The sequence below is a fragment of the Pelodiscus sinensis genome, chromosome 1 (assembly GCF_052426305.1).
Source record: "Pelodiscus sinensis isolate ZL-2025 chromosome 1, ASM5242630v1, whole genome shotgun sequence".
NCBI lineage: Eukaryota > Metazoa > Chordata > Testudines > Trionychidae > Pelodiscus > Pelodiscus sinensis.
In genome coordinates, this window is record NC_143052.1 from 202718621 (window position 1) to 202743198 (window position 24578).

Below are 24578 nucleotides of genomic sequence, written 5' to 3' on the forward strand. Positions count from 1 at the left end.
GCATAGAACATTTAGACTTCATAGGTGATGGCAAGGAAGCTGTGTGGACATTTCCATGGCTACTGCTACAGCTTGAACCTCTCTAATCTGTCGTCCTCAGGACTTGACTGGTGCTGAACCAGAGAATTTGCCAAACTATGGGAGGCTAATATTGTCTAGCAGCATTACCAACACTTCCACTTCTTACTGGGCTCTTAGGAGACATTTAGGGGTAAATTAGAGCTAAATAACAGCACAGAACACTGAGAGCCAGGACTGGTGGCTGTAAACAAACTTTATGAAAGCACAGAAAACTAGGCAAAACCCATGATTAGTGGGTATCCAGCTAACTAAAATCATTCCAGACCACAGATGTTGCTGGACTAAAGAGTGTAATTTGCTCAAAGGCATCACTAACAACTCTTTCTAGGCCAGATTGAACTTTCTGCCACCAGCCATTCTGTTCTTAGTTCTGTACAGAAATGATTCCATGATTTTTAAAAATGGAAGAAGGCCTTTTTCATTCTTTTCTCATTCAAAAATGGCTGAAGCATTTTTACTCAAAATGTCCAGATAATTTTATCATTGGGCAAAGACTAGTCCTGAAAAATGTCAACCTAATATGAGAAAGTTTCAGAATGCTTTTAGTGACTGAAAACAGAATTATGCTTTAGTATGACATTTGCAGATCCTAGTTGTAGAACTATAATGCCAATGCTTGCCAGTTAATTCTTGACATCAGAAGGCCCAGTACTGTGGATCTCTGTAATATTTTACAGAACCATCACTGCAGAATATTCTCTTTTATTAATCCAGCTGTGTAATGATCTATTTACATTTACACAGTTCATCACACATTCTGATTTATACACCAACTTTTTTGTTTTCAACATTTTTATTTTAATATAATAGAAATTGCCAAATAACTCTTAAAATATTTCCTCTAAAATATATTATTCGAATTAATGTCTTCAGAACAATAAACTTCTATTGCTACCTTGAAAAATAATTGTAAAACTTCTAAAAAAAAAAAAGCCCCCAGGCATGGTATGTTGAGTTTCAATCTTTAGTCAGTTACATCTTATCCCAACCCTCCATTCCTTACTCAAACCAAATTCCTACTGGCATCATTTGGAGATTTGGATGTGCAGGGGATACAGGACTCTAAGCTTTATTTGGTTAAAAACTTCCAAAAATTGGGATCAGCCATGGACCCTGTGACAAGACCATTAATTACAGTGCATAAAAACTGATGGTCTAGTAATTCTTGTTCACTACCTGTTATTAATTTTGTGCAGTTGACAGCTACTTTGGCAAAGGGATTGTCAGTGCGAGCTGTTGTAATGTAATGTTTTGATCTCTGTTAGTTTTAAATAATATAGCATATTATTAAATGATACTAATTTTCACAGTATCTATCAGTTTTGTTCTATATTATCTCGTAGTAATATGTATTAAAACGGTTTTTTTAGATATGATCAAATTACAAATATTTTATTTCATTTAAAAAATGATGTAGCAGTTGTGAAATAAGTTGGACTTTGCCCAACTGATTTATATGGGCTAAAGTGCTGATACTCTGAGGTATGTGCTCTATTTGCCTTGAATTTCAGAACATATGTATTAGCACAGTGTAGCAGGGCACCTGGCGTTTCCTATGAACTTGTGAATCACATTAGTATTGTTCAGATATACTTAAATCGTAGCAACCTCATTTACTGTGTAAGTGTATGTAAGTAGAAGAGGAGAGGCATATACAAACTATTATATGTGCCCCATAAAGTCAGTTTGTTTCTTTTTATTTCAATTTACTAACATTTTACTGTTACATTGATGCAGGCCTGCTGACTGGGAGAGTAGGAGGAAGGGGGCAACTGCCCCGGATCTTGGTAATTCAAAAGGGCCTGAGGCTCCTGACTGCCTCTGTCACTACTACTGTGGCAGCAGCAGTAGCCAGAGCCCCGGTACCCTTACAGGACCCTTTAAAGCATCACAAGAGTCCTGTAAGGTGTACTTTGGGTAGCTCTGATGGCTGGCTTGGATGGGAGAATGTGACTTGGTTCAGGTGCCACTGAAGCCACTCCAGCCCCACCACTTCCACTTGAGGCCTCACCCATTCTGGGAGTGTGGAACTGCACCCAACTTGCCTTGGAGCCCTCCAGGTCTGTCAACTCCCCTGTATTGCTGTGAAAAAATGAAATAAACCGAAGAGTAGCAATGTGACTCGAAATACAAATTATATTTCTTCCATTTGATATCTTAAGAAACCAAACTTAAATTCCTTTTTAGCAGTCAGTAACACCACATTGTTAGTATTTGGGGAATAAACGTGCTGTGACTACCACTAAATACTGTTTATAGTACTACATTTTATCAGTCTTAGCAGACCATGCATGCTGAGTGGCGAATGCATACAGTGGAACACATTAATCAAATAAACATCAACACTGTCGATAAAAAGTACAAAAAAGGAACTAATTCAAAGGATTGATTTTTCCCTTTCTCTTTTGCTTTCTTTGTGTGTTTGCACAGCTGATGGTGGCGCCTCATTCCACTACTGAAGTACCTGTCCAGTTCTGTCCTTCTGCACTGGGAAGAAACAGTCACATGGCATCTATCACCTTCACATGCCCACAGGTATGATGCTATATTTAGTGCCCAAGGTCTACAATAGATCATACAATATCATAAATTTTCTAAAGTGGTTATAAATAAAAGTTTCAGTCATAGGACAATTTAAAATCAGATTTTTGTGTATTTGATCATACAGCCCAAGCAAAAATAATCAACTTTGATGAATAATTTGTTTTAACTTTAGCTTTGCTCAGCTTTCAGTATATCGACAATCTTAGATAGAATTAATGCTGTTGGTTGATATTCAGAGAACTAAAGTATGTATTGGTATTTCTAATTTTCTTGGTAATTAAGGGTATGTCTACACTACCCCCCTAGTTCGAACTAGGGGGGTAATGTATGCATACCGAACTTGCTAATGAAGCCCGGGATTTGAATTTCCCGGGCTTCATTAGCATAAAGCCGGTGCCGCCATTTTTAAAAGCTGGCTTGTTCGAACTCCGTGCCGCGCGGCTACACGCAGCACGGGCTAGATAGTTCGAACTATGTAGCCATTCCGATCCACGAGGCGTACAGATAGTTCGGAATAACTACATAGTTCGAACTATCTAGCCCGTGCCGCGTGTAGCCGCGCGGCACGGGGTTCGAACAAGCCGGCTTTTAAAAATGGCGGAGCCGGCTTTATGCTAATGAAGCCCGGGAAATTCAAATCCCGGGCTTCATTAGCAAGTTCGGTATGCATACATTACCCCCCTAGTTCGAACTAGGGGGGTAGTGTAGACATACCCTAACAGATTATCCAAAATTATTCATTACCTGAAACAGTCTTCCTTCCATGAAATTAACTTAATAGTATTTTGTGTATTATTATTGTAAATAAGCCCCAGTTATTAATGTTTATTTTCATTTGAAATTCTCATACACTTGAAAGAATTGTCCTTTGATTCAACTTGAAACTAATATCTTTACATTTAATATGTTAAAAATTATTATTTTTTCTTTGTATTTCCTGAATCTTTAAAGAGAAGCAACTAAATGGAGAAGCATGAGTCATCTCCTTGACCTACTAACTTACTAAAAATTGCAGCTGGAGACAAAGAACAGAACTGATATTATGACACGAGTGCCATAATGTCAGCACAGGAGTTGTGCTTGAGTGAAATGTTTGCTTTCCAAATGTATCTAATTTCCTCTCTTTCTTCTTGTTGGGCTGTCAGATATCCTAATGGGCTGTTGACTTGAAAATTACTCATTTGAATGCTAGGGAAATGTCGCTAGTATGATTCTTAGTAATACTTCAAATGCAGAACTTGTCTCTTCTACGAGAAAAAAAAAAGATTAAGAAGTGATATAGCCTATGTTTTTTCTGATATCAGAATGCCTAGTGGAAAGATTATCTATATACAGTGGTTGCAAAGCATGCATTTTTAAGAGTCCCCCTACTCTTTAATATTTATTAAGAATAAAAGCAAGGAGCCAGCATTTCTGGTTTAAGTGGTATATAACCAAGGAAGTTCAAGAGGACAAAATGCCATTATCTTGTCTGAATCCTAACAGCTCTTAGAATTTTGGTCTATACATTAAAAGTTTAATTCTTCATCATATACAGAAGCAATAAAGCAAGTAAATAATTCACTTAAACCTTTCAGGAACAAATTGAGCCCTGACACTTGATTTTTCTCATCCAATGCATCTCCTTTCAAATAATGGCAAATCTCCAAGTTTTTATGTGCCGCTGAACCTTAATCAATATCTCATCCTTTCCGTTGCTTTGTCCAGGCCCTTTCAACCTTTTCAATCTGTTGCTCTTGCCTTTATAATTTTTTTCAATGCCCTTTTCATTCCTGAACCATATGGATCTTTCTTTTTTTTTTTAAATCCTATTCACTTTCGCTGCTACAATCCTTACAAAATTGATACTATGTGATCCTAGAGTGCTAATTATTACAAGTTTAAAAAGATATATATTTGCCCAAATGTAATGTGGTTGTTTTTTAATGTCTGAAGGCTGGAGCTACTTTTTAACCTAAAACAATTTGCATTGATTTTCTTTTCTTGATTTCACTGATTAAATGCATCTGAATTGACACTGTAAACCATGTCATAGCTGAGTAGCTGACTAATTTAAAATCAAATAGTAACAGTATTTATAGGATGAACCATAACTTTTTTGCTTCTGCTTCTTCGCTGAATTGAGAGAAGATGCTCTGGGCTATTATCTGCTTCATTTGTTTCTGATTTGGAGTGTGAAGAGCTCTTCACAATAAGAATTCAAGTTTAGGTTCTAATCACTTTACCATAGTTTTTGAAACCTGAAATTAGCTTTGTTGGAATAGCATGAAATGCCAGCTTGAATATAATACATGCCCAGAGTATTAATATATTTCCATCATCGTGTTCTCCTATCGTATCAGCAACTTCCATAGGTAATGCAATGAGGCTAATAGTACAAAGCGGCATAAGAGAAATGCAGGGCTTTGCAATATGTCTTGTCAAATATTCTTTGCTTGTTTTTTTTCCAGTTCTTTCCTCATGATATGCTGCACTAGGCAGTGTATATTCATCTATATCCTGTTAGGTTTCCATTTCCCATGAAAGCCAGACCTTTTCTAAATGTAGACTTTTTGTTGTAATTGTTTTTATAAAATTGTCCTCTAATTTTGGATGCCTTATTTTTTTTAGCTGCCCAGCTTGAAACACTTTGAGGATTTTTTCCCCCCAAGGGTGCTCAGTACTTCAGGATATCGAGCCCAAAGTGTCTCCAGATGGAAACACACAAATAAAGGCAATCAGAATCTGTGAAAACTTAGCTTTTCTCCCTCTAAAACAGCATGGCTTTATCTTTAAACATTTCAATTTTAGAGAGCAAAATTGAAAAACAGGACTAGCCCAGGAAACTGATTTATTTTCTATCAGATAAATCTTTATTAGAAGCTAACTTTATAAGTCTACTCCATCTATATAGCTGCATTAAGAGTGTACCTTTGTCTACCTCTCTAATAGTTTCATTAAACTTGGGGTATATACTATGATAGCGAGTTTACCAGGCCTGGATTTAAGAAAATAAGAATGACCATACTGGGTCAGATCAAAGATTCATCTAGTTCAGTTTCATGGCTTCTGACAGTGACCAATTCCCCAGAGGGAATGAACAGAATAGGCAGTCATCAGGTGATCCCTCCCTTCTTGCCCATTTCCAACTTGTGACGAACAGAGACTAGGGACATCATTTCTACCCATCCTGACTAATAACTCACTGGATCAGAGAGTTGGGCTGGTGAGGGCTCAGGCTGGGGGTGTGGACTCTGGGGTGGGGGCGTGCTGGGAATGAGGAGCTCTGACTTTCGGGTGCAGTCAGCAGACTGCTCCAGGGCTGGGGCCAGAGTAGAGGACTCCTCCTCCCCTTCCTCCTCCTAGTACTCATCCCAAGCCCCAGAAGGAGTCCACTCCAAGTCGTCTGGTGGGGAGCTGCCATGATGTGCCTCCTCTCCGCCCATCTCCAAATTACAGCAATGTCAGCCTGCTGCCAGCCCCACTCTCTTACAGCCAGGCTTTAGTTGCAGCAGCCTATGAGGAAGTGCAGGGGGCATGGGACAGCCACCTCTTGCCCAGTGAACACATCAAGTGAGGGCAGGGGAGGTGCCTTGGTGCTGGTAGGTGGGGCTGGGAGCCTCTCTGGAGTAGGTGCATATGGGCAGCAGGTGGAGAAGGGAGAGAGACCCAGCTCTGACATTGGTGGAGCTGTGCCCCCAACATTGGTTGAGTCTAAGCACCTCAGGCCTATCCAACTCACTGCCCCTGTCTACAACAACCCTTCTAACATGTATCATCAGCAGGGTTTGAAACCTCAGCTTTGAACACTTGAGCTACAGAAACAACTACATTTAAAAAAGAACAAATAGTCTAGTAGCACTTTAAAGACTTAAAAACATGTAGATGGTATCATGAGCTTTCGTGGGCACAACCCACTTCTTCAGATGACTGGAATATTAAAAGTCCAAATCCAAGAATAAATAAGGGAAGGGGGAGGAGGGAAAAAAAAGAGAGAAAAGGGTGTGGGGTGGGGGAGAAGAGAGACTGTGAGTAGATAGTTCAAATAGTTACAAGAGGCTGTTAAGAACCATTAGCATCTCCATTGTTTGGTTGGTTGGTTAAGTCATTAAAAGGTGAAAGATAGTGAACCTATATCCCGGTTCAGACCATTTGCATAAGAATTAAACTTGTGAATGAAGTTAAATTCCAATCCTTCTCTGTGTAGGATTGTAGAATTGGCCTGAAACACCACAGTGACTTGGAGATCCATTAATGAGTGTCCGGGCAGGATTAAAGTGTTCTCCAACAGGTTTCTGTGTATTACCTTATGGATATCTGATTTAGAACATAAGAACATAAGAACGGCCGTACTGGGTCAGACCAAAGGTCCATCTAGCCCAGTATCCTGTCTACTGACAGTGGCCAGCACCAGGTGCCCCAGAGAGGGTGGACCGAAGACAATGATCAAGTGATTTGTCTCCTGCCATCCCTCTCCAGCCTCTGACAGACAGAGGCCAAGGACACCATTTCATCCCCTGACTAATAGCCTTTTATGGACCTAACCTCCATGAAATTATCTAGCTTCTCTTTAAACTCTATTATAGTCCTAGCCTTCACAGCATCCTCTGGCAAGGAGTTCCACAGGTTGACTACATGCTGTGTGAAGAAGAACTTTCTTTTATTAGTTTTAAACCTGCTCCCCATTAATTTCATTTGGTGTCCTCTAGTTCTTCTATTTAGGGAACTAATAAATAACTTTTCTTTATCTGCCCTCTCCACACCACTCATGATTTTATATACCTCTATCATATCCCCCCTCAGTCTCCTCTTTTCTAAACTGAAAAGTCCCAGTCACTTTAACCTCTCCTCATATGGCACCCGTTCCAAACCCCTAATCATTTTAGTTGCCCTTTTCTGAACCCTTTCCAAGGTCAAAATATCTTTTTTGAGGTGAGAAGACCACATCTGGTCACAGTATTCAAGATGTGGGCGTACCATAGTTTTATACAGGGGCAGTAAGATATTCTGGGTCTTATATTCTATCCCTTTCCTAATAATTCCTAGCATCCTATTTGCCTTTTTGACCGCTGCTGCACACTGTGTGGAAGTTTTCAGAGAACTGTCCACGATAACTCCAAGATCTCTTTCCTGAGAGAAAAAAATTAACACATTTTTTTGTGTTAATTAATTCTTTCCCGTAGAGATTATCCAGTTTGGCCAATATACATTGCAGTGGGGCATTGCTGGCATTTGATGGTATAGATCATATTAGTAGATGTGCAGTTAAATGAGCCTCTGATTTGGTGGCTGATGTGGTTGTTTCCAGTGATAAAATCACTAGTGTAGATGTGTGGGCAGAGTTGGCACCGGGCCTGATTGCTGGGGTGGGTTTCTGGATGATTATGATGTAGGTGTGTTGCGTGGTTATTGGAAATAATTTGTTTGAGTTTAGGGGGCTGTCTGTAGGCGAGGATTGGCCTTTCCCTCAGGGCCTCTGAGAATGAGGGGTCATTTTCCAGGATAGGTTGTAGATTGTTGATAATGCATTTGACTGGAAAGATTCCCTCTTCCTGTGCAAAATTACCTGCCACAAGTGCAGCCTGCCTAAGGGCCACAATTGTAAAATTACCTTACTGCATGGTGGATATTCTTCCTAACTCCTCTTAGAATAATGGAAATTATGCCTAATATAGGAAAGGGGAATGATATTAAACTGAAAACAAAAATCAATTATTTATATTCTAATTTATATAATTGTGGATGTTCTTCTAATCTAGATAAAGATCAAATCCCTCTTTGAATCCTGCTAAATTCTTGGGCCCAATGTCTATCTGTAACATTGGGTTCCATAGGTTAATTATGTCTTGTACAAAATAATTTTCCTTTAATGAGCTTCACGTTTCTTTCTTTTCAATTTAATTGAATATTGCTTTCCTTATATAAAGCATAAATAAGGGCACCCAATGTACCTTCTAAATATATTGTATGTAACCCCCATGTCTCCTTTTAGTTGTCTTTTTTCTAAACAGATACAATCTTTTCATTTTTACATTATATACAATATTTCTATGTATGTGTCACCCCACTTCCTACTCTTTTGGTTATTCAGAAAAAGTGTCCAAAACTAACTTCAGTGCTCTATATCATGGTGTACACGTGATTTGTATTGCGGTATGAAATTTTCATTCTTTATTTTCTATTCCATACTTTGTGCGTCCTTATCCTTTACAGTATTTTATTTTTGTTCACCACTGCATATAAAGCATTTAGCATTGAGCTGGCCACAGTGAAGCCTATGTGTTCTTCTTGAGTGGTTACTGTACATTTAAAATCCCATAATGTATATATACAGATAACTCAAAATTGCTTGCATTGCATTTGTCAACAGTGAGTTTCATCTGTCATCATGCTGCACATCCATTTAGTTGGGTTAGGTACTTAAGAAGATCCTGAATATCTTCTCCAGTCTTGCCTAATGTATTTTTTTTTGTCATCTGCAAATCATAGAAGCATAGGACTTGAAGAGATTTCAAGAGGTTATCTAGTCTAATCCCCTTTGTTTAGGGAAGGACTATTACCTAGACTATCTCTGACAAGTGTTTGCCTAACTTACTCTTAAAAATCAACAATGATGGAGATTCCACAACCTTCCTAAGCAATTTATTCCAGTTTTTAACCACCCTGACAGGAATTTTTTCCTAATGTCCAGCATTGCTGCAATTTAAGCCTATTACTTCCTGCCCTATCCTCAGAAGTTAAGAAGAACAATGTTTTTCCCTCCTCCTTGTAACAAACTTTTACCTTCTTGAAAACAGTTATCATGTTCCCTTTACATTAATTGTTTACTAATTGGGTCTATTTCTTCCAAGAAATCAATGATTAGAAAATATTAAATCTGAGGGGAAAAGGAGGAAAATAAACAAAAAGGTTAAAATTTCTTCTACACAAAGTGTACAATCACAATAACATAAAATTAGAAACAAGCTTTAGTAAGGTGTATAATGTGGGGGCTGTTTTTTTCTTTTCCCTACAGCTTAAGGAGTGGATATTTCATCTGTCTGGGGTTGGTCTTATCCCTCAGCCAATGGATCCAGCTAGTATAAGCACCTGTATTGGTCATCATTCATCCATCATCATATCCTTCAAAAATCCTACCATTGAACATATACTGGTAGATGTGCTGTTAACAGGTACATAATCTTGTTTTAACAGTTTCTGTTTGATTGCTTTAAAATTGTCTGTGGAATAAAGAAATGATTAGTAGTCTCTAAATTACATGATATGATGCAATAGAGCAGGCCACTTTGAGAAACTGCTTACTGGCCACGCCGATGTGTTTACTTCCTGGCAGTGCAGCACGGAACCTTGTGACTCTGGTTTTCAATTTGCAGCCAAGGAGAGCCACAAGAAGCAGCATCCCAGCCCATGCCACTTCCCATGGCTCCCCTTGGCTGCAAATGGCAAACTGGAGCCGACAGGAGCCGCGAGGCTCTATGGCTGCAGTGCCAGTAGGTAAACACACTGGTGTGGCCAGTTAGCAGTTTTCTCAAGGTGGTTTCATAGACCACTTTGAGAAACACTGCAGTAGAGATGAGTGTTTCATTGATATTCATGGTAGGAAATAGTTACTTGATGCCTCCTTGCCTGCTCTTTAAAAATCTGGCTTGTTATAATTTACTTAATATTCCTCTTAAAAGTGTTCTCAGCAGAAATTAGTATAGTCCCTGATTTTTTGTAATACTAAAGACTACATTTACATCTTGCTTGGAGCCTGAACTGAATTTTCAATATGTGTAAATGTAAATGTATGCAGCTAGGAACAAAGAATGTTGACTATATTTATAGAATGGGGCCCTAAATCCTGGAAACAGTGTCTCTCACAAAGATTTGGTGATTGTGATGGATAATCAGCTGAATGGGAGCTCCCAGTGTGATACTGTGGGCCAAAATGTTTACTATGATTCTGGAATGCACAAATGGGACTCTTGAGTAGGTGTAGAATGGTTTTATTTCTTTATTTGGCATTGGTGCAACCACTGTTGAAATATTGTGTCCAGTTCCAGTGCCCACATAGCTTAGAAAACATACCTTAGAGCAATCAGAGTTCAGTCTATTTAGTTTAGCAAAGAGAAGGTTGAGGGATGAATTGATCTCCAGTTAAAAGTATGTACATGGGGAACGAATATTTAATCATAGACTCTTAAATTTCATAGAGAAAGGTATAACATGATCCAGTGGTTGGAAATTGAAGCTAGACAATTCAGACTGTAAATAAGATATACATTTTTAAGAGTGAGGAATAATAAATCATTGAAAAAGTATACCAACGGTCATAGTGGATTCTCCATCAATGTCAATGTTTAGGTCAAGATCAGATATTTTTCTAAAAGATAAGATCTAGGAATTATTTTGGCATATTTATATGCCTGTTTTATACAAGAGGTCAAACTAGATGATCGCAATAGTCTCTTCTGACCCTGGAAACTATGAATTCAGCCATAATACTGTCCAGGAAAGAATGGTGCTGGAGATATATCGAGATTAATCATTAACTATGCCATCTTGAAATTTAGTGTTCATATAAATGGCATTTTAACATATTTAATGGATTAAGTCATTTAGCAAATTGAAGTTTTAAAGACAGGTTATAGCTAACTCAGTAAATAGGAGAGTAATGCAAATTAAATCTCCATGATGGCTGGGATTTTTTGTCATAATGATAGCAGACATCTGACCCTTTCAGTTTCAGATGTGAAATTTAGTTCAATCACCCACAAATGAATCATTAGAGAGTGTAGAAAACAATATAGCTATTTTTAAACACATCCAACAGTGGAACCTCTCGACATATCAGCACTGAAAAGCAAATTCAGATGGGACAAATAGAGACATTGAAAAAAAATTGAAAGCGTACAAAGGCTAGATTTTAAATCTTTATTTTGACAAAAGCCTATTTTTTCTGTTAATTTTGTAAACTATTTCTTAACTTCTTACATTAAGTTTTCTGGTTCTGTGACGATGCTGCACAATGAATTTAGAACACCATTGAATTAAAGAACGGCTGGGGTACATGCAAGCAATACATGTTGTGACAGGATTAGGGTACTTCAGCATTAATGTAATAACAGTATTTTGCAAGGGGTAGAAGAAGTTAGCCTCCCTGGAAGGGAGGAAAAATATCCAACCTGCTCTCTGAGTTATGGGTCTTGGAGGGAGAAGCTGACAGCTAGACATCATAAGCAGGGCTGGCTCTAGGTTTTTTGCCACCCCAAGCAAACAATTTTTTGGCCACCCCTACCCTTTTTTTGTCTGGGGAGGATCTGCCTGCAAATGCAGCTTGCGCGACTTGCTGGGGATGCGCACGCAAATGCAGCTTGTACAGCTTCCTGGGGAGTAGGGCACACACTTCAGAGGGAGCCCAAACCCCTGGGCATTTTCATCTCCTAGGAGAGTGCCAGGAACTTCCCACATGAGGACAATTGGAGGCCTGGTTCATCCACAGCAAGCCAGTTAAAGACTTCCAAAGCATGCAGCTGTTCACATCACTTAGTGCTGGAGTCCCAGTCCCACTCCTCACTCTGCAAAGGGATTTTATTATTAGAAGCCTTATAATCACTCAGACTCCAACCCTAACACATAAGATGTCCAACTCTTGGTGACCATGGACACGAATCAGCCTCACTATACAATGAAACAGTTCAAAGGGATTAAGAGAACTTTTGTTTCAATTCCCTAGCTCAACTGTCCAGAACAAGACAGGCACCAGACAAAAAACCCCCACTAGCCTAGGACCTATTCCATGAGCGCAGCCCTGTGCTTTCTCCTTCAGGGACAGACCAAACAGCCTCTGAAGCAGGGTGGATTAATTTAAATCTCTAATTTTAATCATTATTTAAACCAGCAAGCAGAAAACGTAGGTTTAAATGAGCAATTAATAATTTAAATTATACTTTTAAAATATTTTCCGAAAGGATGGTTGAGTCTTATTGATTAGCAACCTTTAAAACCTGTAGATTTATAACTAAATATAACCTTTATGCCAAATTTGGTGCTTCTATTTACTAACCAGGAGAATACACTCAGTACAGCTACCAACTAAATAAATGCCCAAATAATTGAGTAACTTAGATGTAATCAGATTTTTAATTTTTACATTTTTATTCTATTACAAAATGGTGTGTAGCAAGAACACTTAAGAGACAGATTTTACCCCATTTATTATTTGCTAAGTGGTGGCCACTTTTTTAAAACATATGATTTGCATCTACTTCTGTCTGGATGGAAATTCTATTTAAAATAAACAAAACCAGCATTTAATTTTTGTATGAAATAAAACTACTTTAAATGTGAAGGACACATAACAAAAAAGTATCCAAACACATTTTGCAATAAAATTCATTTATCCTCAGACAAAGGGAGAAGAAGAATCACCTGGGTCCCAGGCAGTTGTGAAGTTGTCAGGACACAGCACAAGGGGGCTGGGTTCCTGGGCAAGGATGTGTGTGTGTGGGAGCCACATCCGTGCTCACGGCCCATGCCGTTCCGCTCACGGCCCATGCCGTTCCGCTGACGGCCCCTAGCATGCTACGTCATATCCTGCATGTGCAGGCCGGGTCGCACACAGCGTCCTAGCCTGCACGTGCTAGCAGCTGGCCGCTTAGCGCAGGCAACAGCTTCAGAACCCGGGCATAAGGTTGGGGAGGGGAAGATACCTGGCTCTGCAGAAGTAGAGGGGGACCGGGGTGGTGCACATGGCATCCTGGATGCGGCGCAGCGGCTCTGGTTCCGGGACCTGGGCATAAGGTTGCGGGGGAGGGGGATTGGGTTACAGCAGGGAGGGGAGGTGACTAGGGAGGGGGAGGGAAGGGGGGTTGGGTTACGCACAGCATCCTGGCCAGCTCATGCTCAAAGTCGGCCACTTAGTGTACGTGACCCAGTGCCTGGAGGGAGACGCACAGCTGTTAGAGCGGAAGGGCAGGGGTTTGAGTTGGGGGGGTGTATCTAGCTTTGGGGAAGGGGAGGAGAAGGAGATTGGGTTGGGGTGTGTGTGCCTGGCTTTGGGGAAGGGGAGGAGGTCTGGGTTAGAGCAGGCTGCTCTTCCCCTCCCCTAAACAGCTGGCACACTTCCTGAAATGCCAGGTCTGTTACACCACTGGGACTTTTCCCCTTGCTGCCTGCCTGAGTGGGAGTGGGGGTGGGGTGGGGTGGGGTGGGGGAAGGGATGGGGGAGGGAGTAGGAATCCTGGGACTGCCTGCCAGCTGGGACTGCATGCAACGTCTCAGGAAGCACGTGGCTGTCGTGGGGAGCAGAGGAAGAGCATGTGCTTCCTGAGACGTTGGAGCTAGCATGAAGTCCTGAGACTCCTCTACACACACACACCCTATGCAGGCAGGCAGCAGGAGGGAAGGATATCCCTGGCAAAGCGTCAGACCGGGCATTTCAGAAAGTGCACCAGCTGTTTCGGGAAGGGGAAGAGCAGCCCTTGCACTTTCTGAGACCTGGGATCCCCAGGTACTGGCCCCAGCTGTCTCTGTCCCCTCCCCCTGGCCAGATCTCCCCCCCCACCAAGTACCCTGCTCCAGAACCCTGTCTGCTGCCTCCACCAGCACAGCTGGGGCCACATTAGTGAGGCTTGGGGTTTTTTGGAGGGGTTGTTTTTTTGCATCTCACTTGTGTGGCCCCAACTGACTTTTCTGTGGGTCAGTGACCCCTGACTCAAAACAGGTTCCCCGCCCCTCTCAAAAATAAGGACAACAGTGAAACATTTTGTGTTTGACAATATTTTATTTAAAAATGAAGCCTGGTCAACAAACCCCCAATTGGGGCCATGCCCCCATCTTGCCGCAGCATCATAACACTCCTGTACTCCCCCAGACCTGAGCCTATCATACACTGAAACCCCCTGTCCTGAGTCTCTCACATCCATAAGCTCCTGCACCCCCACATCACCAGTCTTCTGCCACAATGCTCCTGCACCATCTACACACTGCAAATTTGTGTCCTGAGCCCATTATACTCCCAGCCTCCCTGTCCTGAGTCCCTTATGCACGCCAGCCCAAACTCTTGCACCCTTTCAGCCACAAGCCTGCAGCTTGCTCAGTACCCCAGCTCTCCACCTGACCCCAACACTCTCCAGCCTGGAGCGCCATCCCTAAGCCAGCATCCTCTTCTCTACTTCCTCCTGCACCCAAATTCCCTCCCAGAGCTTGCACCTCTCACCCATTCCCAGTGATTTTTTTGTGAGCCACAATAGCAGTGGAGACAGCGTGAAGAGCCGGGGAAAAGTTGTTGAGATAAGAAAGAAAGAAAGAAAGAAAGAAAGAAAGAAAGAATGAATACCGGCAGTGGGACAGTGTACCAGCACCTGTTTTCCCCCAGCGCAGTTTTTTTTCTGAACAACTTTGCCCTGGCTCTTCACGCTGTCTCCACTGCTATTGAGGCTCTTTGTCTGGAATGTGTTGGCCACCCGTGGTCTAGACCGTGCTTGGTCCTGCTGTGAGGGCAGGGGACTGTACTTGATGGCCTCTTTTTGTCCCTACCAGTTCTAGTGTTCTACGATTCTATACTGTACAGCAGTGGTTCCCAATCTTTTTGATACTAGGGACCAGTAAACCCATTCACGAGCTTTTGGAGGGCAGGTAACATTTATTTCCATATTTGCATATTCATTAAGCAAATGATAAATATGCAAATACATTGTTTCTGGTCCTCCCAAAGCCCCCAGTGCCAACAGGAGTGGGCCCAGTCCACTGCCCTGGGCAGTTTCCCAACCCCAACCCCAAGGTATCTACTTCACCCCCATTTGGGACTGGTAAGATTAGAAGGTCCCTCTCAGGCCTGCTGGGTGACTTGGATCGTATGGACCCTGGAGGTCAGGTGAGTAGCTGTGTGTCCCCTCCCCCAGTCACGCCTGCGTTCATGGGTGAAACCGTGGACTGTACCCTGCCTCAGGGCATGTCACTGGCCCTACCTGTCCGGCAGGTTGTTCCGCCCCCCTCCTGGCCCCAATCCCGGCTGCTTCATCGGCCAGCACCAGCTTCTCCAGCTGTTTCTCTGCTGATACCTGATTGCATTCTTCTGGTTCTGAATGAGGTTTGACTAGTCAGTTTGTAACTCTTGTGTTCTCTGTAATTTCCTTTCCAAATAGTTAACTGATGCCTTTTTGTCCTTTTTCTCTTCATTCCCTTGCCACATTACAAATATTTTATTCCAGGCACCTTAGCACCTCTTCTGTGCCTAATCTCATGCTTCCTTAGCCTACCCAATTACTCTTATTCTCCTTTTTCCTTGCTGATATCCCTTGTCTGTTGGGTCTCCTCTTTCTATACCCTATCTGCCCTACTCCCAAACTCTCTGACCTATCTCATTGAAGAAGCTTCTAGTCAGGAATGCTGAGAGCCTCTGGTGATCTCCTAGGCAAAGTGTGGGGGCCCTGGCTCCATGCCCCTGGAAGGATCAGGGCCTTGGGAGGGGCGAGGCTGGGTGCAGCCAGCCCTGGGTGCCTCCCGGAACACACTGTGCTGGTCCCCAGGCTGCTCTCAGAGCTACCCAGAGCTCAGCACCATTCTTGGTCCTTTCTGCCAGAGCACATAGCACAATGCTCTGGTGGTGATTTAAAGGGCCTGGGGCTCTGGCCACCGCTGCTGCTGCAGTAGCAATAGCCATGAGCCTCAGGTCCCTTTGACTCAATGGGCCCCAGGGCAATTGCCCCCTTTGTTCAAACACTACTCTCCCCCCCCCCAACAAGTTGGCAAGCCTGCTCCTATATCTGTCCTCAAGCTTTGGTACCACTGGGAACTCTGTTTTTCTTGGAGGTACAAGCATCAACTCCCCCTTCTGTGATAGTTACAGTGACCCAAGGCTCACTTTTTTTTTCCTTTAAAGCTGCCTCCCTTAGGCATTCAGGCCTTTCATTGACCCCTGGGTACCTGAAGAAGCACCTGTAAAGAAGGAGCACAGCCAGTCTACATGACTAACCAGTGATTTGTGAATTACAGGTATTACTCTGGCTACAGTTTGAAAACCCTACTTCTTGAGGTAGAAGATGTGTTTGGCAACCATGACACCCTTTGTTCTTATTTCACTTCATAGAGTGCAATGTTTTATGCTTCTGTAAAATGCAGGCCTGTATTTCTTCTGATTCGCACAACAACAGAACAATTATAAGAAGCAAGTTGCAAGTCTTCTTAAGCATACATATAGTGCCAACTGGCATATTTAGTAGTTCTAGATTACCAAGCTGTTATTTGTAAAATGCTAATCTAATTCACACTGCACAAAACTGAAAACAAGAATTGTCTCCTCAATACTACTGTCCCATCAGAAATGATTTGCATAGCTTAAAGTAGATACTAATATTTTTGAGATGTTGCCTTAAGGTCACAAAACCTTCCTTGTTTAAATAAGACATAATCTTCTTTTTAACTATAGAGCATTAACTTAGTCCCAAGAAGATCCCAGTATAACCTGGCGTAGAAGCCTAGAAGAACTCTAATTTTGACTTTTTCATCTTACACACAGTTTTTGGCTCCTCATTTTTCCCCTTGGATTAATTGCACATAAGGTGACCTGAAATAATGTACTAACATTCCTGTAGTGTTTTCCAGTGGAACTAGTCTGTAAAAAGGCCCTTTCTTTGAGGAAGTTAACCCTATAGAGTCCAAAGTACAAAAGTAAACAATATAAACAACTCTGAAATCTGTCTTGAATTGTAAAACCTGAATAATGGGGGAGATTAATATCTCCATGAATTACCACTGATGACCTGAAAATAAAAAAAATGCAGTAAGATAACTGAGCTGTGAATGTAAGCCTTCTTCAGAACAGCGTTGTGCAGGCTTTGGCTTCCTTTGTATGGAAATAGCAACCTGTCTTTAATCTTCTTGATAAGACATGGCCCTTTTTCTGTATGGAGGCCTACTTCTAATATATTTTAAAAGGAAAATATTTCTAGCTGCATAAGTACTGTTATGACTATAAAACTTCAGTTTTCAATAATAATCAGCTCCTCAGAGGTAAATAAGTGTCTATTTCAATTGAAATCAATGGAAGTTAGGTGCCTAAATATCTTTGAGGATCTGGGCATACATTTTAATAAAATATATAATCCAGTGTGGTTTATAAATTATAGTGACTGTGATATTGCACACCTGTATTTGTCACCGGATGGCATTCCTTGTTTAAGGATAGTAAGTCCAGCTCTGTGACAGCTGAACCTGATTAGTGGGGCAGGGCACCATCTAGGAGAGTTCTAAACTGAGGTCCAAGTAAGAGAGTCAAAGACAGAGGCTGAAAAAGACTGAGGACAGAGGAATAGAAGAGAAATGACTGTAGTGGCTCCTTAGAAAAAGCAAGGTAGAACACAAGAAAAATCCCATGACTGGCAGAAACCAACAGAGTTGAATATGGGTTGTGTGGATGGACTGTATTTTGTGATTTTGAAGACTATTGTTTATGTTAATAAATCACCTCCAACTAGAGATATTATTAACCACCAGAGAGCCATATGGAAAAGACTGAGACAGAGGGACACTCAGGACTGAAGAGAAACTGTGACATTATATGGAGAAAGAAGTAGATGTTATATGGAGAACATATACAGATTAAATTTTCAGTTCTTGAATATCTATATCCTTCTTCAGTGTACCTTCTTGTAAGGCATAAAATACTTTTCAGAACTAATTTTAATATTTTAAAATGTTTACCCCAGACTGTTTTCTAAAAATGACACTCCTTATTTCATTTAATTTTATGATAATAAACATTTTAAATGAAATGTAATAAAGACAAGTGGCTGGCAAGCTTATAAAGATAAGAATGCTACAAACAAGTTGAGGCAAAATATGCTAAAATGTATTTAGATCTACGGTAGGATAAATGGTTCATCAGTCCCAATATCCTATCTCCAAAAGTGGCCATTTCCATAGATTAAAGGAAAGTTGTTTAGGGTTGTTGTTTTTTTTTCTTTACACAGATATGCTTGTAGCTATCACATCTCAGGGTTGTGAATTTAACAACTTAGTTGTGCATCAAGGATTTAGATCAGGGCTACTCAACATGTGGCTCATGTGGCTCAGGGGCCACATGCAGCCCGAGGCCCATTTATTTGTGGCCCGCGGTGCAGTTTGTGTTTATGCGGGGCTCAGCATGCGGGAGGGTTCCTTTGAACATGGCCTCCACTAGGAACACGGGCTGGCTGGAACAGATGGGTATAAGGTGTCGGCGTTTCTAGACCCCAGGTAGGTGGTGCCGGGAGTGCCGGGGCATTGTGGGACGTGCTTTGTATTCATGTCTATCAGTGTGAAAGAAGCTATTTGCATATATTTGCACATATATTTGCATATATATGCAACTGCACTTAAGTTGCGCCCCTCGGCATGTGCTGTGAGTATCATTGTGGCCCCTGGGGCTTCCAAAGTTGAGTAGTCCTGATTTAGATGATGGCAGAGAGAGTGCGCTTATTAAGTTTGCAGAAGACAGCAAGCTGGGAAAGGTTGCAACTGCTTTAGAGGACAGGGTCATAATTCAAAATGATCTGGACAAACTAGATAAATGCTCTGAGGTAAATAGGATGAAGTTTAATAAGGACAAATGCAAAGCACTCCATTTTGGAAGGAACAATCAGTTTCACATGTACAGAATGGGAAGCCACCATCTAGGAAGGAGTACTGCAGAAAGGGATCATGGTGTTATAGAGGATCACAAGCTAACTATGAGTCAACAGTGCAACACTGTTGCAAGGAAAGCAAACATGATTCTGGGATTCAACAACAGGAGTGTTGTGAGCAAGACACAAGAAGTCATTCTTCTGCTCTACTCTGTACTGATTAGGTTTCAGTTGGAGTATTGTGTCCATTTCAAGAAAGATGTGGAGAAATTGAAGAAGGTCCAGAAAAGAGCAACAAAAATTATTAAAGGTCTAGAAAACATGAACTGTGAGGGAAGGCTGAAGAAACTGGGCTTGTTTAGTTTGGAAAAGAGAAGACTCAGAGGGGACATGATAGTGATTTGCAGGTATCTAAAAAGGTGTCTTAGGGAGTAGGGGGGGAAATTGTTCTCCTTGACCTCTGATGATAGGATAAGAAGCAGTGAGCTTAAACTGCAGCAAAGGAGGTTTAGGTTGAACATTAGGAAACCTAATTGTCAGGGTGGATAAACATAACATAAATTGCCTAGGGAGGTTGTAGAATCTCTGTTACTGGAGATATTTAAGAGCAGGTTAGACAGACATCTATCAAGAAAGATCTAGATCAAGGCAACTCAACTTTGGAAGCCCAGGGGGCCACAATGATACTCACAGCACATGCCGAGGGCTGAAACTTAAGTGTGGTTGCAAATACATGCAAATATATATGCAAATAGCTTGTTTCACACTGACAGGCATGAGTACAAAAATTAAGACAAGACTGTACAACACATAGGGTATGTCTATACTACCCCGCTAGTTCGAACTAGCGGGGTAATGTAGGCATAAGGCAATTGCAAATGAAGCCCGGGATTTGAATTTCCCGGGCTTCATTTGCATAAGCCGGGCGCCGCCATTTTTAAATCCCGGCTGGTTCAAACCCCGTGCCGCGCGGCTACACGCGGCACAAACTAGGTAGTTCGAACTAGGAAGCCTAGTTCAAACTACCTAGTTCGTGCCGCGTGTAGCCGCGCGGCACGGGGTTCGAACCAGCCGGGATTTAAAAATGGCGGCGCCCGGCTTATGCAAATGAAGCCCGGGAAATTCAAATCCCGGGCTTCATTTGCAATTGCGGTATGCCTACATTACCCTCCTATTTCGAAATAGGAGGATAGTGTAGACATACCCCCAGGTCCCATTTAAGTCAGTTCTGCTGATATTAATAAAATGCAATATTTACCCAATTTTCACTCATATGACACCACTTTTAATGAGCAATGACAGTCCGGGAATTTAACTGCTAAAATGCATATCAACAGAAGACCATTATATTGACTACTTTTTTGTTTTGGCTTCACAACAGTCCAGGAATTTTACTACTAAAACACATATAAAAATAAACCACAACCTGAGCCGCAAACTAATGGGCGGCCCACAGGCCATGTGTTGAGTAGCCCTGATCTAGATGGTGCTTGGTTCTGCTGTGAGGGCAGGAAACTAGACTTGATGATCTCTCAAAGTCCCTTATAGTTCTAGTATTCTGTGATTCTATGATTGAGTGGAAAAAGTGAATCCTCTTATTTGGATTATATCTGTTGCCTATTAATTTAATCAGATGACTCCTGAAAAGTAAGCTAGTCCTTTTTTCCTCACACTTTTCATGCTTTTACAAACCTCAGTTGTATCCCCTTTTCTAAGATGAACAGCCCTAATCATTTCAATCTCTCCTTATATGGAAGCTGCTCTATATTTTTGATAATCTTTGTTTCTCTTCTCTGAACTTTTTCCAGTTTCACTGTATCTTTTTTCAGAATGGGTGACCAGAATTGGATAAAATATTTAAGGTATAAGTGCACCATGGATTTACATATTGGTATTATGATTGTTTCTGTCTTATTTTCTATGCCTTTAATTAAAGTTCCTAATTTCAGTTAGCCATTTTGACATCTGCTGCATTTTAGGTGGAAGTTTTCCAAGACTTATCCACAGTGACTCTAAGATATTTCTTGAGTGGTAACAGACAATTTTAAACTCATCACTGTATATCTATAGTTGGGGTTTTTGTTATGCCATGAGTACTTAGTTTCCTTAAGAGCCTATGGTGAAGGGCCTTGTCAAAGACTGTGAAAATCCAGGTACACTATATCAATTGCATCATTCTCATGCCTGTGCTTGTTCACATCTTTAAAGAATTCTGACAGATTACTTCCCTTTACAAAAACTTAGTTGACTCTTCCCCAAACAAAGGCTGTTTATCTATGATCTAATAATGCTGTTCTTTACCATAGTTTCTACCAATTTACCTGGTACTGAGGTTAGGCTTTATAATTGCCAGAATTGCTTCTGGAGCCCTTTTTAAAATTTGGTGTTACATTTGCTATCCTTTAGTCATTTGGTATAGATACTCTGCATGCACGACAGGGTGTCGTACTGCTCTTGTCACAAATTGCTTCAAAATCTTCTGGTCAACTATCATCATGTGCATTTGATTTACAGGGTTCTCCTCACCACCTTTTCAGATTTACGCAGCTTTGTATATACCAGTGGTCCCCAACCTTTTGAGGTTGTCGGGCGCCAGCCCGCCGGGCGCCAGGGGGCGGGGACACTTGCGCGCCTGGGAGCGCCCTCCCTCCCATAGCCGCGCGCCCGGGGGCGGCCCCCCTCCCATAGCCGCTTGCCCTGGGGGATGGGGTCCCCCCATAACCACGCACCCAGGGGGCCGGGGCCCCCCCATAGCCACGCGCCCGGGGCCGGTGCCCCCCCGCAAGAGCCACGTGCCCGGGGCCAGCGCTCCCCCCCCCGCAAGCGCCGTGCGCCCGGGGCCGACGCTCCCTGAAAGCGCCGCGCCATGTGCCCGGGGCCAGGCCAGCCCCGAGCACCTGGTGGGCGCATTCAAATGCCCCCGCGGGCACCATGGCGCCCACGGGCACCGTGTTGGGGACCACGGGTATATACAATAGTGTGCACTCCTTAGCTCCTTAGGCTCATTTAACAGCACATCTGTGGTGTATGAAGGCACGGACTCCAGCCGGTGCAAGCACGAAATCGTTTTATTGCAAGATTACAACTATCTTTATACCCTCTCAAACTTCCCAAAAGTCCACATCCTGCTTTTCATAAACTGTGCTTCTTCACAGTCCCAAACACGGCATTCCCGAAGGTCGTTGACTTAGGCAGATGTTGTTATTGTTGGCTCAGGACTCTTGCTCGGTTTCGTCCTTGGGATGCCCTGTCACGTGGCCAAAGCACTATTCTTGCTGATTCTCTACACACATCCACTAATGTGATCTATGCCATCAAATGCCAGCAATGCCCCACTGCAATGTATATTGGTCAAACTGGACAGTCTCTAAGGGAAAAAATTAATGAACACAAATCGGATATCTGAAAGAGCAATACACAAAAACCTGTTGGAGAACACTTAATCTGCCTGGACACTCATTAATGGATCTCCAAGTCATCATTTTGTTTCAAACTAATTCCACAAGTCAAACACACAGAAAAGGGTTGGAAATTAACTTCATTCACAAGTTTTATTCTTATGCAAATGGTATGAATTGGGATATTGGATGGCTCACACATTATCTTCCACATCTTAATGACTTAACCAACCAACCAACCAGCCAATGAAGGTGCTAACGGTTCTTATCAGCCTCTTGTAAGTATTTAATCTTTAAGGTGCTACTAGACTATTTGTTATTTTTAAGTTTTTCCTGTTACAAACTAACTTGGCTATCCCTCCAAAGCTTATCTATTCAGAGTGTGTCTCTCCTCTTTTTATTCCTCCCCCACCCTTCTCTTATTTGTTCTTGGATCTGGACTTCTAACACTCTTGTCATCTGAAGAAGTGGATTGTGCCCACAAAAGCTCATGATACCATCTACATGTTTTGTTAGTCTTTAAGATGATACTAGACTATTTGTTGTTTCTTCTAGTTATTGTATGTTTTATACTCTGGCATTACTGTGTTTCATTGATTATCCTCATTCCACCAAGTTTCCATGATGTCCATTATATCAATATCCTCATTTAATGCTAGGCACTCTGGGTCATCTATCTTAGCATTTAGTATAAATACCATTGCCATAGCAACCAAAGTTCCCATAAAGACCTTATTCCAAAATCATATTAGACTTGCTAGTCAGCTTTTTATTCCCAGGCTAGCTTGACTTTTCTGATGTTCCTGTTTTTTATCTGTCTTCCTGAGTGTCCAGTGACATTTAGTGACTTGCTTCACCTGTGCATGGAGTAGGCAATTGTTAATCTATTTCATTTACAGAGACAGGTACAGAGAATGGTACTGCAAAACTATATGAAGTTCGAACTAGGAGGGTAATGTAGGCCTACCGCACTTGCAAATGAAGCCCGGGATTTGAATTTCCCAGGCTTCATTTGCATAAGCGGGGAGCCGCCATTTTTAAAACCCCGCTGGTTCAAACCCCGTGCAGCGCGGCTACACGGGGCTCGAACTAGGTAGTTCGAACTAGCGGTGTAGTGTAGACATACCCTAACAGGGGCATTAAATTCCCCCTGAACCTTTTTTCTTCATATAAATTTAGACTCATGAAGCTGAATTGTTTTATTATTCAGGATTACTTTGAGATCATGAAAATTAAAGCATTACAAATAACAAAATATTTATAGAATGATAGGAATGGAAGGGACTGCTAAAGTTCTAATTTAAAATATTTTCTTTATTCATCATGGTCCTGTTCCTGCAAACACTTAAGTGTGTTTAATTTCACTCTGGTGAGTAGTCTCATTGACTCCATTGTGTCTATTTATGTGAATATATTTCAACACCTGTAAGTGTTTGCAAGACTGAGACCAATGCTGTCATATACTGAGTGTGCAGTATGGTACCAAAGTCAGCACTCAGAAATGCACATTCAACTAACTTTTGATTTCAGTAGGAGTTCTTCATGCCTTATAATTGCTATTACTGAGCAGTTCTTCTATAAATACCTTTTGGACCAGGTTCTGTGCTACTGGAAGGTAGAAATCAGTGCATTAGAGTGATTTGATACAGGTGTATTACATGTAAGTGCAGAGAGAATGGTACTGCAAAACTATATGAAGCATAGTCATAGGCTTTGAGTTCCAAATTTTAATGCAATATCAGGTAGCTTTGAATTACTAATCATACATAGAGTGTCAGTTGTAACAGAAGCATCTGCTTTAAACAGAAAGTAGAGGCTTTGATCCCATAAGAATTTTTCTGTATTTCTATTTAAATAGTTTTTGTTCTCAAATATACTTTTTCAAACCTCCCACAAAAGATTTTGAGAATGTGCTGTGGTGTAACGAGATTTATGATGAGGGCTATGTCACTGGCTGTGATTCTAGGTATAGCAGTTTTAGAGCTAT

General features: G+C 41.5%; 1 protein-coding gene across 1 annotated transcript in view; it reads left to right on the forward strand.

Annotated features, from left to right (window-relative positions):
* CFAP47 (cilia and flagella associated protein 47) overlaps positions 1-24578 on the forward strand; it is a 651639-nt gene that overhangs the window by 525237 nt on the left and 101824 nt on the right. The window contains exons 55-56 of the mRNA XM_075913261.2: positions 2512-2616; positions 9620-9776. Coding sequence (XP_075769376.2) covers positions 2512-2616; positions 9620-9776 — 262 coding nt within the window. The remainder of the gene's footprint in view (positions 1-2511; positions 2617-9619; positions 9777-24578) is intronic.